General features: G+C 40.2%; 1 protein-coding gene and 1 long non-coding RNA gene across 14 annotated transcripts in view; one reads left to right on the top strand and one right to left on the bottom strand.

Annotated features, from left to right (window-relative positions):
* rapgef6 (Rap guanine nucleotide exchange factor (GEF) 6) overlaps positions 1-10,964 on the top strand; it is a 120,179-nt gene extending 109,215 nt beyond the window's left edge. For 12 of the 13 annotated variants that reach the window (XM_055051370.1, XM_055051368.1, XM_055051369.1 and 9 more), the window contains 7 exons: positions 405-578; positions 656-802; positions 1,119-1,238; positions 3,061-3,316; positions 4,904-5,451; positions 6,238-6,567; positions 7,350-10,964. In XM_055051370.1, coding sequence (XP_054907345.1) covers positions 405-578; positions 656-802; positions 1,119-1,238; positions 3,061-3,316; positions 4,904-5,451; positions 6,238-6,567; positions 7,350-7,372 — 1,598 coding nt within the window. In that variant the 3' untranslated portion in view covers positions 7,373-10,964. The remainder of the gene's footprint in view (positions 1-404; positions 579-655; positions 803-1,118; positions 1,239-3,060; positions 3,317-4,903; positions 5,452-6,237; positions 6,568-7,349) is intronic. The other variant, XM_055051371.1, reaches the window with a different exon arrangement.
* Positions 10,965-12,622: 1,658 nt separating this feature from the next.
* Positions 12,623-13,740, bottom strand: LOC129373450 (uncharacterized). The gene is made up of 3 exons (XR_008607368.1): positions 13,606-13,740; positions 13,443-13,511; positions 12,623-12,922 (listed from the first exon to the last, which is right to left on the bottom strand). It is a non-coding gene; the product is annotated as an uncharacterized LOC129373450 (long non-coding RNA).
* Between the last annotated feature and the right edge of the window lie 318 nt (positions 13,741-14,058).

Genomic DNA, 14,058 nt, shown 5'->3' with positions numbered 1-14,058 from the left:
ACTGTTTCCCAGTTTTGTAATATTCACCCATACTGCCCCCTAGCGTTTACCCTCATATCCTACAGCAATGACGTGACAACAACCTGCATTTAATGATGCAGCTGATGAAAATGTCTACAAATTCATCTCTAATCCAGATAATCATAAATATGTTTTTGTTTGCCTCATAGAGCTTCTAGACAGTCACATGAAAATAATAACATATATGGGGAAAATATCTTATTATTAGTGAAATAATCTGCCGATGGAACTAGAACCTTTTCACCAGTATGAAGGAATCATTCATTTAGAATTAGCTCCTATATCTTCTGAAATGTTAATTGTAAGTTTTGTCTTGTTTTTAAGTGCATTAAGTTCTTTGCTCTAGTTTGTAAATGTTTCTCATTAACTGTCTTTGTTTTCAGTGGGCAAAAACCTGAGCGAGAGGCGGACAAACAAGTCGGACATGTCTCCGGTGTCCCTCAGGGCGACGTTACCTTCAGGGAAAACTCAGAACAGGGTGTCACAAGTCCTGCAGGTCCAGGTGCCTCTGAACCCTCTGAGGAAGAAGAGCAGCGCCAAGGACACCGGCACCCCCAGTGAGTTCTCCTCACTTTACCGCTGCTCCTTACTTCATACATTTCTGTCTTCATGATCGTATTTTTCTTTCCGTTAGACTCAAATTCTCCGCAGGTGGTGAAGAAACCTTCGGCGAACTCGTCAGATGAGTGGAGCGCCAAGAGGCCGTCTGATGACACCGTTTCCATGGTGTCATCGCTCCACTCCAGCCCCACCGTGTCGCCTCAGGGTTCGCCACGCAAAGGTTGGCAACGTTTCCCCATGACTGAGACTCGCCATGAAGACGAAGGAGTTTTCATTAATATATGCGTCTGTTTGATCAATAATGACACTTTTATTACAAAGTAGATACATTTAATGGACTTTTAGCACAACTTTGCATTAAAGTGCCATTATTTATCATGTCAATGCAACAGTTGAAGATATTAATGAAGACTCCTTCATGTTCATAACAGGAGTTATTTACAATATCACACTGCAAAAACACAAAATCTTAACAAGTATTTTTGGTTCAGGATTTTTTCCATGTTCTCCTTTCCGTCTCTGATTTCTTCTGCCAGTTGGTGGCGCCGCAAAATCGCAGAACTCCAGCCAGATGAACTTATCGGGATCCTCGTCGTCGCTGACCAGCGACGCCAGCACAAAGACGGGCACCATCAGTCTGCGCAGCTACGGCATAGGTGGGGCTCTTCTCCACAAGAGGATCCTGCAGATGACCAGTCAGCACAGCCGAGAGAGCAGCAGCAACAGAGAGGGACAGGCTGAGGACGAGGCAGAGGCAGGTCAGGCAGAACCCAGGAGAGGAAGATCCAGGCAGCACAGGAAGTCGGAGGCAGAGGCAGGGCCGGTGTTACCCAGGAGATCAGGAACCCCAGAGCCGCAGGGGGAGGACTGCGGGTCTCCTCCTCCTCCCCACGCTGGCGTCAGGACGCCCATCAAGGCGAGACTGTTGTCTCCTTTCAGGGTGCTGAGAGAGAGGAGCCAGTCCAGAGAGAGGCCGCTGCCAGAGAGCGAGGAAGCTTCTGGAGAGACTTCAGCCTCCGCAGCTCAGCAGGAGGCTGAAGGACAGACAGAGCAGAGAGTCAGGAGATCGGTCAGCCCCAACCCGTTCCTCTGGCTGTGCCGAGACCGACACAGCAGGAGGAAAACCATCTGACAGGCAGCGCCAGCAGATTAGTGTCACCGGACGCCTCCAGATGTTTCAGAAAAATGATGTAGCAGACAGACAGAATGAGTGATTGAGAGATGGAAACGATTCCACACTGCAAAAACACAAAATCTTACCAGGTATTTTTGTTTAGTTTTTAGTGCAGACATCTTGGAACCTGAATTAAGAATTAAGTTTCAGGAAGTTACATTGGCAGATTATTAAACTGACAACATTGATGTTTTAAGTTTAATAATCTGCCAAAGAATTTTTCCATCAATATTTAGGAATTAAAGCTTAAAGTTTCTATTCCTTGCTGAAAACTCACTTGAGTTAGTTTTTCTTACTTTGAGTGAATTTAGACATTTGCACTAGAAACTAGACAAAAACTAAATGAGTCGAGACGGAGGATGTTGTGTTTCTGCAGTGTTTCAGAGACGCTCCAGTCAGAACGTTGGAGCTGGTCTGTGAACTTCGGTGAAGTTTCTGCGAGTTGATGGCGTCCAATCACAGACTAGTGGTGATGATGCACTGCAAAAACACAAAACCTCACCAGGTATTTCTGTCTGGTTTTTAGTGCAAATATCTTAATACACTTAAAATAAAACCAAACTGACCAACAAGAAACTTCAGCAAGAAATAACAGCATGTTTTAAGTTATTTGTAACATGGAAACATGAAAGAGAAACAATCTGCCAATGGGAGTACAATGGGGTTGCTAGGCAACGGGCTGGGGTTGCTAGGCAACGGGCTGGGTTGCTAGGCAACGGGCTAGGGTTGCTAGGCAGCGACCCAGTTCTCTGTGGGATAATCTGCCAGTTCAACCAGAATATTAAGTAATTATTGTCATATTTCTTGCTGAAAAGTTGCTTGTCTGTTAGTTTTGTCTTTTTTCAAGTTCACTAAGATATTTAGTGAAGTTAAAAATCTTTAAGTTCATAAATATTTGGTGAGATTTTGTGTTTTGCCGTCATCGATCAGAAAAGATTGCGTATTTGAGTTTGTCAGTGTGGCTGATCTCCTGCCAGTTCGTCCTTCAGTTAATGTTGAAGCTGTAATGAACAGAAAAACATTCAGCGCTGAACAGACTGTTCTTTCAGAAACAAACTCGGACCCAACGGCTTCGTCTCAGGTTTACGTGACGATCAATCTGTTCATTTATGTGTTACTGAGTTCTGTGATAAAAAGTTCAAACTGAGTTCAAACTGGTTTCACAATCATTTTAAATGACAGTTAGTTAGTGTTAAGTGGATTAATGGAGGTTTGGTGGATCTGCAGGTATCGTACAGAACCAACATCATTCACAGTTTGGATTCGTCTTTCATTGTTTCATCCTAAATGTCCTCCGTCTTCAGGTTGTCCCCTCCTCCCCTCTGCCAAATCGGACAACCTGTCGGACTCCAGTCACAGCGAGATCTCGTCCCGCTCCAGTATCTGCTCTGTGGACTCGGCGCAGGCCTCCGGACCGGACGACCGCTGCAACCGGGCCGGCTCCGGTACCGCTGCCGCCGTCGCTGCTAATGCTACGGCCGCGACGGCTGCTGTGGTCGCTGAGGGCACAGCGGCATTAAATGCACACCTAACTGCTGATTACAGCCAGCCCAGCACCAGGTAATTGGCTCCAGTTGAGTTCATTTGGTCTGGTTGATCGTCGGAGGCTGAGAGCAGAACCTGAAAACCCAAATGACAGGAATGGGATTTAGATTTTAGAGGATCCTGTCAGGGTTTAAACCTCATCCAGAAAACAGGACTTTTAATAGAATAATAGATTTTTATATCGTGATAAACCTTTAATAATCAAACACAGAGCTGTGTTTTTAATTATTTACGTTTGCAGAACTTAAATAAAATAGCTTCTATATTTATTTATGTTGGTTTGTAAGTTTGTTCTCTTTTATTTTACAATTCAAATTAAAGTGTGTGAGCAACAATAATCACATTTTTTCCCCTGTATTTTTTTATTATGTTTGTTTTACTTCTGGGCTTTGACTAGACCATTCTAACATTGGTATTTTTTTTATTGAGACCACAGCATTGTTGCTCTTTCTGTATATTTAAGGTTATTATCCTGGTTGCCACTAGATGGTATTTACCCTCATTCATTTGAACTTTGTTCAAGAAAAACATTCCCATAGCATGATCCCCCACCACCGTGCTGTTTGTAGCTTAGCGTTAGCTTGTAGTTTGGGTTAGCCACAGATAGATGCAGTTTTCTCTCCAGCCCAATAAGGGGCTCAGAAAAGAAGAAAATTTCTGTTGTTTATTTTTTATTAGAGGTATCATAGAAAACAATGCTGAATTTTCCCGGTTATTCAAATAAATTTCTACGAAAAGCCTCGACTTTAGCAGATAAACCTTTTTTAAAAAATGTAGAAAAGATCAAGGGATGGGAATACTGCCTGCTGTTTAATATTTCTTTGAACTAAACTCAACTTTTTGACTCCTCTTCTCTATTCACCTCAAAGTTTTGCACAAAACATCCATCTATTGACCATCTGCTGCTATTCAACGCTCCGTTTTCTTCCCAGCTGCCTCCATTTACAGCAACCTCATTAAAAACTCCAAGCCATAAAAAAATAACACCTGTTTATTAGCATCTCCGTGTTTTACTGCTCTCCTCTCTCCTGCTTTTATCCAGGACAAAGAGTCGGCTTTTTAATCTGGCTGAGTAAACAACGCCGCTCTTTTATTGTCTACACCTTCTTTATTGTCTGTCCATAATCAGGACATTCTGTCTCATAAAGACAAAACTGAAATCTCTGCTCTCTGATATTATATTAGCTTGGCAGCCTTGCTGTGCAGCATCGGCTTGTTTTATGAAATACGGCTCGTTTTCATTGACTGTCTGGTTTGTCCTGTAAAATACTGTCAGTGAATCAAACAGTCGGTCTGGAGAACGAGATCATTGAGAGGAATATTATTTATCATGTGGGACAGATTTCTGTCTGTTCAGTAAATGATGTTTCATCCTTCAGCCATTTCCACCTGTTCTCACTTCATGGCCTGGTCAGCAGGACTCCCAGTTTCATCAAATGAATTTAAATGAGTCATTTCAATGTCATTTTTGAGATTGTCAGAAAAACAATCAGCTTTTTTCAATCTTAGCGATTTGGAAATGTGGAATATTGTCTGGATATTGTTATCAAGGTTTTAAAAAATGACATAAAGAGGAAACATTTCATCTCTTCTGTCTATCAGCTCTTCAGTCGTGGCTCGAGGAGGGCATGCAGCGCGACCTTTCACCTCCTCCGTCTCCACGGAGGAGCTGATCCCGAACCACGCCTCCCTGTCCCTGGACTCGGTGGTGGACAGCGGCCGCGGCAGCTGGACTTCCTGTTCCTCCAACTCTCACGAATCCTTCCAAATCCTCCCCGCCTCATCCTGCCGGCCCTGGGACCACGGGATCCACGGCCACCCGCTCTCCCTCCCCCACACGCACCTGAGCGGCTTCAAACACCCGGCGCCGGGCCGGACGACGGCCGAGGCGGACTCCGCCGGGCCCTCGTGGGCCGGCGACGCCGCCGCCGGCCGCCACACCAGAGACTCCAGCTCAGATCTGAGCGTGGCGGCGCGGGAGAGCCGCACGTCGTCGGGCTCCCTGTCGGACAACTACGAGGGGAATTACGGAACGATAAAGCGGCGAAACGCCTCGGAGCTTCCTTCCTCGCCGGCCAACGAGGAAGGAGGGCAAAGCGCAGACGCCTCGTACAAAACGGTGACGTCGAGCACAGAGAAGGGCCTGATAGGTGAGGGATCAGGATGAACGCAGCGCTCACCTCCGCTCCTGCATGCATGTCCGTCTGTCCAGGAGGAAAACAGGCAGAAAAGATTTATTTATATTACAAAATTAGATATATGTATCAGCAAATATTCTGATTAGATATTTTTCTAATTAAATCTATAAACACACCATCACCCGGTTCAGCTTCGGGGTTTGTTTATGCCGTCATCCGTCTTATTAGTTTTATGTTTTTCTGTTAAAGGGCAGTATTATTTTTCTGAGGTTTTCATCATCTTGAAATGTTTTTACTTCATCAAAACCAAACCTGGAGTTTTGTTTTGATTCGAATGTTGGAGACATCCTGTTGTCTCCATGACAACCAATCAGCTGGGTGGACGTAGCCCCGCCTTCGAGGCGAAGCTCCTCCTCAGAGCTGCAGTGTCCAAACTTCTGGGCACTCAGCTCCTTCAGACTAGCCAGCAGCAATTAGCAAACGCCTGGTGGAGCTGCTGCGTTGTTAAGAGAGGAGCCGTGTTGTCGACTTCCTGAAGGAGTTTTTAAAGAGACAGAAGCCCGTTTTTAATTTCATGAATATTATATTTCATACATGTAGCATTGTTATAACAACTAAAGTTAACGCAGTTACTCCATCTTGCTGGGAAACATAATACTGCCCCTTTAAGTTTTTATGTTTTGCATGTTGTGTTCATAAAGTTTATTTAATTTTTCCATTTTTCCCCTTTTGTTTTCTGCACATCACGTCCTTCTTTTCCTCCATCCTCCTTTTATTTCCACCTTCACATCCATCCAGTGTACTGTGTCACGTCCCCCACTAAGGACGAGCGTTACCGAGCTCCCCCTCCCACCCCTCCAGGCTACCAGGGTCTGGCTCTGGGCGACCTCGGGGTCGCAGACGGAGTAGGCGGCGGGCCGGGGTCTCCCGCCCCCCGACCTCCTCACCTCAGACCTCCAGACTACAGCGTGGCCCTGCAGAGGAGCAAACTCCTGCAGAGCCCCAGAGCGGCCAGCGGGCTGGCCGAGGCGCGGAGGCTTCACCTCCGAACGGCCAGCCCCGTTCAGGGCCGGTCCAGACCGCCCAGCGCCGTCCCCCCAGCGCAGGACCTGGCTGACAGCGAGGACGGTACGTCACAGTCCTGCTTCGCTTTCCTCCAGAAAGCAGAAAGCTGCTGCTCTTCCATTTCTATTCATTTAAATATGAGTGGAACCAACAACTTCACTTCTCCAAATGTAAAAGTATAACTATTGCATTAATGTTTATTCCATTAAATCATAATATTGTTGATTTGAAACCAGTTCCAAGTAATATTGGTGTAATAAAAAAAAAATGTGATTTTGTAAAGAACATTTAACACAATCACCAAAATCAATAAATAAAATGGAAATTAAAACCATACACAACTGAAACTGAGTGAAAGTGACCAAAATCCTGTTATTAATACTGAAAATAAATTCAGTTGAGCCCAAAAGAAACTGACAATCAGACGCTTTTCCTCTAATACAGCAAAATTTACTAGAAATACTCTACTGGTACTCTAGAAATAAAGTACCGGTAGGAAATTTGCTAAAAAAAAAATCTTAAATTTTTCTATAATATTTCCGAGAGAAAATTTCTGAGAAGGAAATTTGGAGACAATGTTCTCCTTTTTTCAATCTGCAGTGGCCTTTTCAGTCATAAAAATCCCTTTCAACAGTAAAATAAAAACAATACATCCAAAAACAAGAAATGCAGAAACACAAACATCAGATGGTTCAATATTGGACCACTTTGTTTTTAGGTTTTGTTCTTCATGTTTATCCAAACTAATTTAGAGTTTTCTTGTGTTTTTCATCCCTGCTGAGTAGCTTGATGGTTTTGTTTGTTTTTCATTAAATAAGTGACATGTTGTCCATCTTCTGTTCCAGATGAACAGGTGTCGGCGGTGTGAACTCATCAGCCTGGGGTCATCATGTGACCTCTCCACCTCTGGCCTTTTATGGACCCGTTTCACAAATCAGACATTTTACAGACTTTTTTAAATGAGAACTTCTGAACAAAGCTGGAAGAGGCGATGGCATCGCAGGAGACAGACTTTCAGCAGCAGGACGGAGAGACGACGTTTATGCCTCGCTGGGAAACCGGAGCGCCGTACCTCCGTTCGCTCTCCAGGCTCACTGCTCTGCACGTTTTGCTGTCTTTGCTTTAACTCCACGTTTTGTTTCATCGGCTGGATTTCTGAACTTGCAAATGTGAACGCCTTGGTTTCAGTCTTTTTAACTGGAATGTAAATTATGAAGATCTACGGCTCTCAAAACAAATGATTAAGAGAGTTTTAAGTGTTTTAAGAATTTGTTTTGCGTTCCCTCACAATAAATGAGCAAAAACAATGCTCTGTTTTACAAACAGCCCCAAATGCCACATTTAAAGAAAACATGTTTATACATTCGTAACTTTCTGGTGCATAAATCTGATTGAAAATCGATTTATTAACTGCATGTTTACATGTATCTGAGCTGTGGCTGCATATAGAAACAATCTTTTTTAACATTTCGGCTACAAGCACAAAAACCAATCAAAACTATCAGGTGTCTTTAAAATAGCGCAATAGTTTCTGTCTTCATGTTAGAAGAGATGGAAAGAGAGCTTTTGTATTTTACTCGTAAGTTGGTGAATTTTTATCCTAAATAAAAAGAGATAGAACTTCAGATTTCTCAAAAACGAGACATTAATGGACAGAAACCTTTTAATAGCAGAAAGACTTTCAGTATTCAGTTATGCTGACGTGTAAATTATTGTGATTGAACGCAAAAGAAAAAAAAAATCCATAGTTTTCTAATTGTTAAAACCTAAAATGCATTGATGAATATTTTTCAAAAGATGGAAAAAGAGAAAATCTTCAGAAATCCCTCATGTCTGCGTCGCACTTACCGTCCCGTCCTGAAACTTTGCGTCGCTTCCTCCTCCTCGCTGAGCGTCGCTGCTTCCTGCTGGTTCTATAAAACCTGGATTCTAATGAGCTGAAGAACAAACGCCTCGCTGCCTCCTGCAGCGTGAAAAACCCAATTTACCACAGCCGCAGTAATAAAACAATAAATTAACACACACACACACCCAAAGGACAGTGTTTACGTGGAGGCGTCTGTGTTTTGTTTGCAGTGTTTACTGGTTATCTGTGGAGTTACGAGTCTTTGTCTTCGCTGCGCCTCGTCTGGGTGAGAGGAGCTACAAAATAATGCTGCGTCAGCAAAAAATAATGCTGCATAAGAACAAATTTACATCTGAACCCTCTGCAGTCTGCCTGGCTTACATCTCCCAAAATACGTGTATTTAGTAAAATATTTAAAGAAAACGCTCAAAGATTTGTTTTGAAAGCAGGAGCAGATTTGTACAGAAATGATTTTTTTTAGTTTTTAACTGGAATCGTTTTCTCTGCTTCCCTCCGTCTCTGTTCTGTTTGCTTCCTGTAATTTGCTTTTGCCACACAAACACTTGAAATGATCACTGCTAATATATAGAAGTATATATGGATACTCACAGCAGATATATAAATTTGTACATATATATTTTTGCTGTTCCTTTGCCATAATTTAATGTAAACTGAGTCTGTATAAATGTGCAGAGAGGATATTTTTGAATACTTTTGTTTAAAGTTTTGGCGTTTAAAGGAATTTGTTTTGGTTCTTGTCATTTTTTTTTTGACGCGTTTTCCCCGTTTTGACGCTTTGGATCTTTGAGTGTAAATGCTGCTGAGTTTTGGGAGGATGTAGCAGTGTGTGTGTGTGTGTGTGTGTGTGTGTGTGTGTGTGTGTGTGTGTGTGTGTGTGTGTGTGTGTGTGTGTGTGTGTGTGTGTGTGTGTGTGTGTGTGTGTGTGTGTGTGTGTGTGTGTGTGTTTGGGATCAGAACAAGTCTTTTTTTTTTGCGCTGCTCTCACATTATTTCCAACACAGAACTTCTGTAGTTGCAGTTCTGCTTTGAAGGCTCGTGCCTTTGTGACACGAGGCGAGTTCATCCAAACTCCTCGCCTGAAAGGAGCTTTTTGTTGCCAATATGTCTGAACTCAAGAGAAAAATCCTCCCTCTAATTCCACATTCAGCTCAACATCAAACTTTCTACCTGCCTGCTCCCTCTCTGCTCAGCTGAAGGCTTTTATTTTGGCCCTCAGCTCTTGATATTCTGTCTTTTATGTCACTTTAACGTTTTGCACAATTTCTTTACTTGTGTTCTTCTACTAAAATCAGTGTTAAAGAAATTACAGAATCTTGTGCAAAGTTTTTCAGATTTTTTTTGAAAGAGAAATAATGAAAAAATTCTGTTAAAGTATAGATAATATTCTAAAATAAAACGCTAAATAAGTGAACTAGCTTTGCAAAAACGTGAATCTTTACGTCTTGATTTCCAAAGAGGCGCCAAATTTTCCAAATCCAGCTTGTTTCATTACAGGTTGGATTAAAGTTCAAACCAATAAAGAAATCAATTGATCTTGTTCCTGCACTGCAAAAACACAAATATCGCAAAGAACTTGAAATAAGATTAAACTAACTTACAAGTAAATGTTCAGCAAAATAGAAGAGCTTGTTTTAAGTCAAAAAATACTTAATATTGATGAAAATCTTCTACTCTATTCACTGATAACAGATATTTTTCCTATATCATCAGTGAAATAATATGGAGGAATTATTGATTTTTAAGAATAGTAAATCTTGCTGAAAGGTTACTTAAAAGCCCCAGCTTTATTAGTTAGTTTTTTCTTAAGATATTTGCACTAAAAAAAGTTTAAAATCGATCAAACAAACGTTTTGTCTTTGTGTGTCTAGAATATTATTCAATCTTTGAGCTGAAAACTTAATTTCTTGATTTTTACTTCAGTAAAAATTGCAAAAAAGTTTTATTTTTTCCCCTCTTTTTTTAATTTAATTCAAGCATTCTTAGAACTCAAAATGCTAATTAGTGTTTTTGTGATTAAAAAGCCCCAGCTTTATTGTTTCCTCTCTAAAAAAACAATCTGAACTCATGATTGTGTTTCTTTGAAAATAGAAGGAGCAAAACAACAATTCCCTCACCTCAGAATATAATTTAGCCCTTTGTCTGTTTCTTTGTTTCCTGGAACGCAATAAGAGAGATGTGTGTGTGTGTGTGTGTGTGTGTGTGTGTGCGCGTATGTGTGTGTGTGCGTGTGTGTGTGGGGGTGTGTGTGTGTGTGTTTGGGTGTGTGTTTGTGTGTGTAAACGTCTTCTGGCATTACAGCAGAAATGCACAATAAGCTTAAATGTGGAGAGTGAGCTGCACAATCCTGTACAGATTATAAACTCGGTCTGTAGCTAAACGTTGGCTTTTCGTCTCACCTATAGATGTTGTAATTTATGTCTTTTAGAAAGACAAACATGAATTTAGCTTGTATGCTTTTTATGTATTTTTTACAAGTGATTGTAAATAGTTGTTATATTTTTGTTTAAAAGAATGTTTAAAAAAGGAACAATTAACTTTTATTTCTTGGAGTCTACTGATATTAATTTGGACTATAAATAAAATGTTAAACTGACAGCTGGTGTTTTTATTGTTATTGTTTATGTTTTAAAGTCCCTGAATGTTAAAAAGTTTAAAATAATCTTTAAAATTGTTTCTGCAGCTGAATTTGATCTCAGAAGCAGAACTTTGAATAAATTGGAGCTGAAAACTAAATCTAATCCAAGAGATTTTTTTTAAAAAATCTGCAGTTACTATAAATTTAATATTGCGATCATTTAAAGTTGCACATTATTTTTAAAAAAAAATCAGTTTTCACTTTTACATGTTTTTGTTCCAAGCAATCAAAAGAAGGCAATATTTTAATAATTAATTTCTGTTTATTCAAACTGAATTTGATGTTTATTTGTTGATGTTTTTATCTCAACACTTGTAATGAACACGTGTTAAACTCGAGACCCGAGGGCCAAATCTGGCCCCTGGCAGCTTTTATGTGGCCCTCTAGACTCTAATAGGACAAATAAACTGAAACATCAATATGACTTTGTGCCTAAATGTTATTTTATCAATCAAATCAGTTTTTATCTATTTACTGTCAAATTACATCAATCAGTCCCTCCTATTTCTTGCAAATTATTCACATAAATATCAACAAATCCCTGAACCTTTTCACTCTAATGCATAATTCTGATTTTATTGCAGATTTTTGGCAAAAATGCTGAAAAACATTGGATCTATTCAACTGCTTACTCCCACCTGCAGGTGGCAGTGTTTCTTCTACAGCTGCTTCAGTCTTGATGTGAAGTTATAATCCATATGGTGAGGAATACGCATAAATATTCCTAAATTAGAACTGCAAACACTTTTTGATTTCTTTTAAATCACAAAAACAATCACAAAATCCTGGAGGGACTGAAAAGATTTTCAATATTATCTAATTTTAGGAATTAATATTTTAACAGTTTTGTTAGCAGGTGTTGACGACACATTCTGGCACAACCGGCCCTTTAAGAGCATGTATTGCTGTCATTTCATTGATTTGGCCCAAAATGAGTTTGACACCTCTGCTCCATAAGTTGCGAAGTCTCTTCTAATGTCACTTTTATTTCTTTTTGCCCATCTACTGCTTTGTTCAGCACTTTATTTGATCTGATCCAAACTGGAGAGCGCTCAAGGTCGGTCTGTGTTTTATTGTTCATTAAAGTTTTACTGTCGGTCGGGTTGATCGACCTTCCCGTGTGAGAGGAAGTCTCTGTGTTTGGATGCACATATAAGGGCTGACCAACCACTAAAAGCTCTGATTTTATTTCCAAACTCGACTGATTATAGTTTCCTTTGTGCCTCAGATCGTTGGAGTGAATCTCTGAACCGATTCACCTGATCTCTGCAGCTCCCCCAGAGTTACCCTGTGCAGCTCGATGGTCCAGTATAAACAGAAGTAACTGGTTGCACTTTATTTTATTGATGATATTAACCAAATTCAAACACTTGTAGATTTATTTTGGGGAAAAAAATGTTTCTTCCAGTTTGTGTGCTATTTTGTTTTTACCTAATTGTAACGCTTCCTTTTGATGCGCAGATCTGACTGCAAGGTATAGTGTTAACCAGTTTGTAGATCAGAAGTAGGTACAACATGGAGTCATGATTAGGTGAATAATTAATACAACTGATGCCAAAAAAGGTTTGTTAATACTGCTATTTATTGCAGTGGTAATAATAATAATAGTAATAATAATGATAATGATAATACCAAAACAACAAAAATAAATAAATAAAGTTCTCAAAAAAACAGGAAAAGAGAAAACAAACAAAACACTTATGTCAGTGACACTTCAAAACCTAATAGAGTCCACAAGAGGTCCAAAGATGAAGGGAGAATAGTTATTTTCCCTTTTTTTGATACTCAGAGTCTGTTCAGTTCCTATATGGAAAGTGTAGTTCTGTTTCCTACCACCAGATGGTGGGTGGGTAGCTCGCCATCTTCCGTCATCCAGTGTATCCGTGCAGGAGTCCGGAAGAAAAAAAAAACCTGACCTAAAAGGCCAGCAAACACACATTAAGTTCATATATAAATTTTACATTTATATAAAACAAATACATACTTGCTATGTTTTGACAATTTCATTATAATAAGGAAAAACATCCTTTTAAAAAGTACACTTCATAATTCAAGTTCAAAGTTTCTTAAATGACATAATTAGCAGTCATTGCAAACAACTAATATTGAATCAAAATCAATCAATTTAAAAATGTGATTGATCAAAGTAGCTACAACAAATCATGTTGGATACCAGACTTCATTGCTGCACCAGCATAGAAAACAACACCAACAAAGAAATCATGAAAAATAATCAAATCTAAAGTTAAAAGGGAAACCTTTAAGTATTAAAGGGGTAGTCTTTAATTCGGCTGAAACAGTGTGACTTGTCATTAAGTAAATAATTCATAAATAGACTAAATGATGTGGCCACTGATTGTCGAGTTGGTAGCTAATGCTAATTGGCGGAGCATAGCAAAAGTAACGGCCTACTGTAAATGACTGTTATTTACTCACCGTCGAGTAACGGATTGTCTGAGGAGGTGGATGCAATGGTAACTTGTTCAATTCAGGAAGGTGTTCCAGCTGTTAATGGGCGAATATTGCAATGGGAGGGAATGTTAGCGGCGCTATTATTGCAGATACAATACGTCAAGTCAGATCGTATTTAACAACTCACCAGAAATCTTCAAAGTTGAGTTTAGATTAAATGAGTGATGAGTCGATTTATAACTTCAAGTTGTTTTATCAACAACGGACGCGACAACCAACAGTGAGCAGCAGCCAACCCGGAAACACACATGACAATGAACTTAAAGGGATGGGCTTAAAGGGAAGGTGATTGGGTCATGTCGGTCACATGGGTTACATAATATCACAAGTGTAACAGCTTCCCCTTTATGCCCGTCCCGTCATACACACAGAGGAGGCCAGTTGGTTGAATTTTCTGTAACAACTGTAATAAATGGTCAACACAAATTAGTACAGTGAGCTCCACTACTGGTCCATCAGCTCTCCGCATACACAGTAGAGCGCTCAACAGACTGCGTCACAAACAATCATTACAATCTGGCTTAACAACATATTTTTCTAACAAATGATCGTATAGTGATATTTGATTATTAATACTTCT

This window comes from Poeciliopsis prolifica, unplaced genomic scaffold (genome assembly GCF_027474105.1).
Source record: "Poeciliopsis prolifica strain line A6 unplaced genomic scaffold, Auburn_PproV2 SCAFFOLD033, whole genome shotgun sequence".
NCBI classification, from domain to species: domain Eukaryota; kingdom Metazoa; phylum Chordata; class Actinopteri; order Cyprinodontiformes; family Poeciliidae; genus Poeciliopsis; species Poeciliopsis prolifica.
This window is presented reverse-complemented; position numbering and strand designations above follow the sequence as displayed.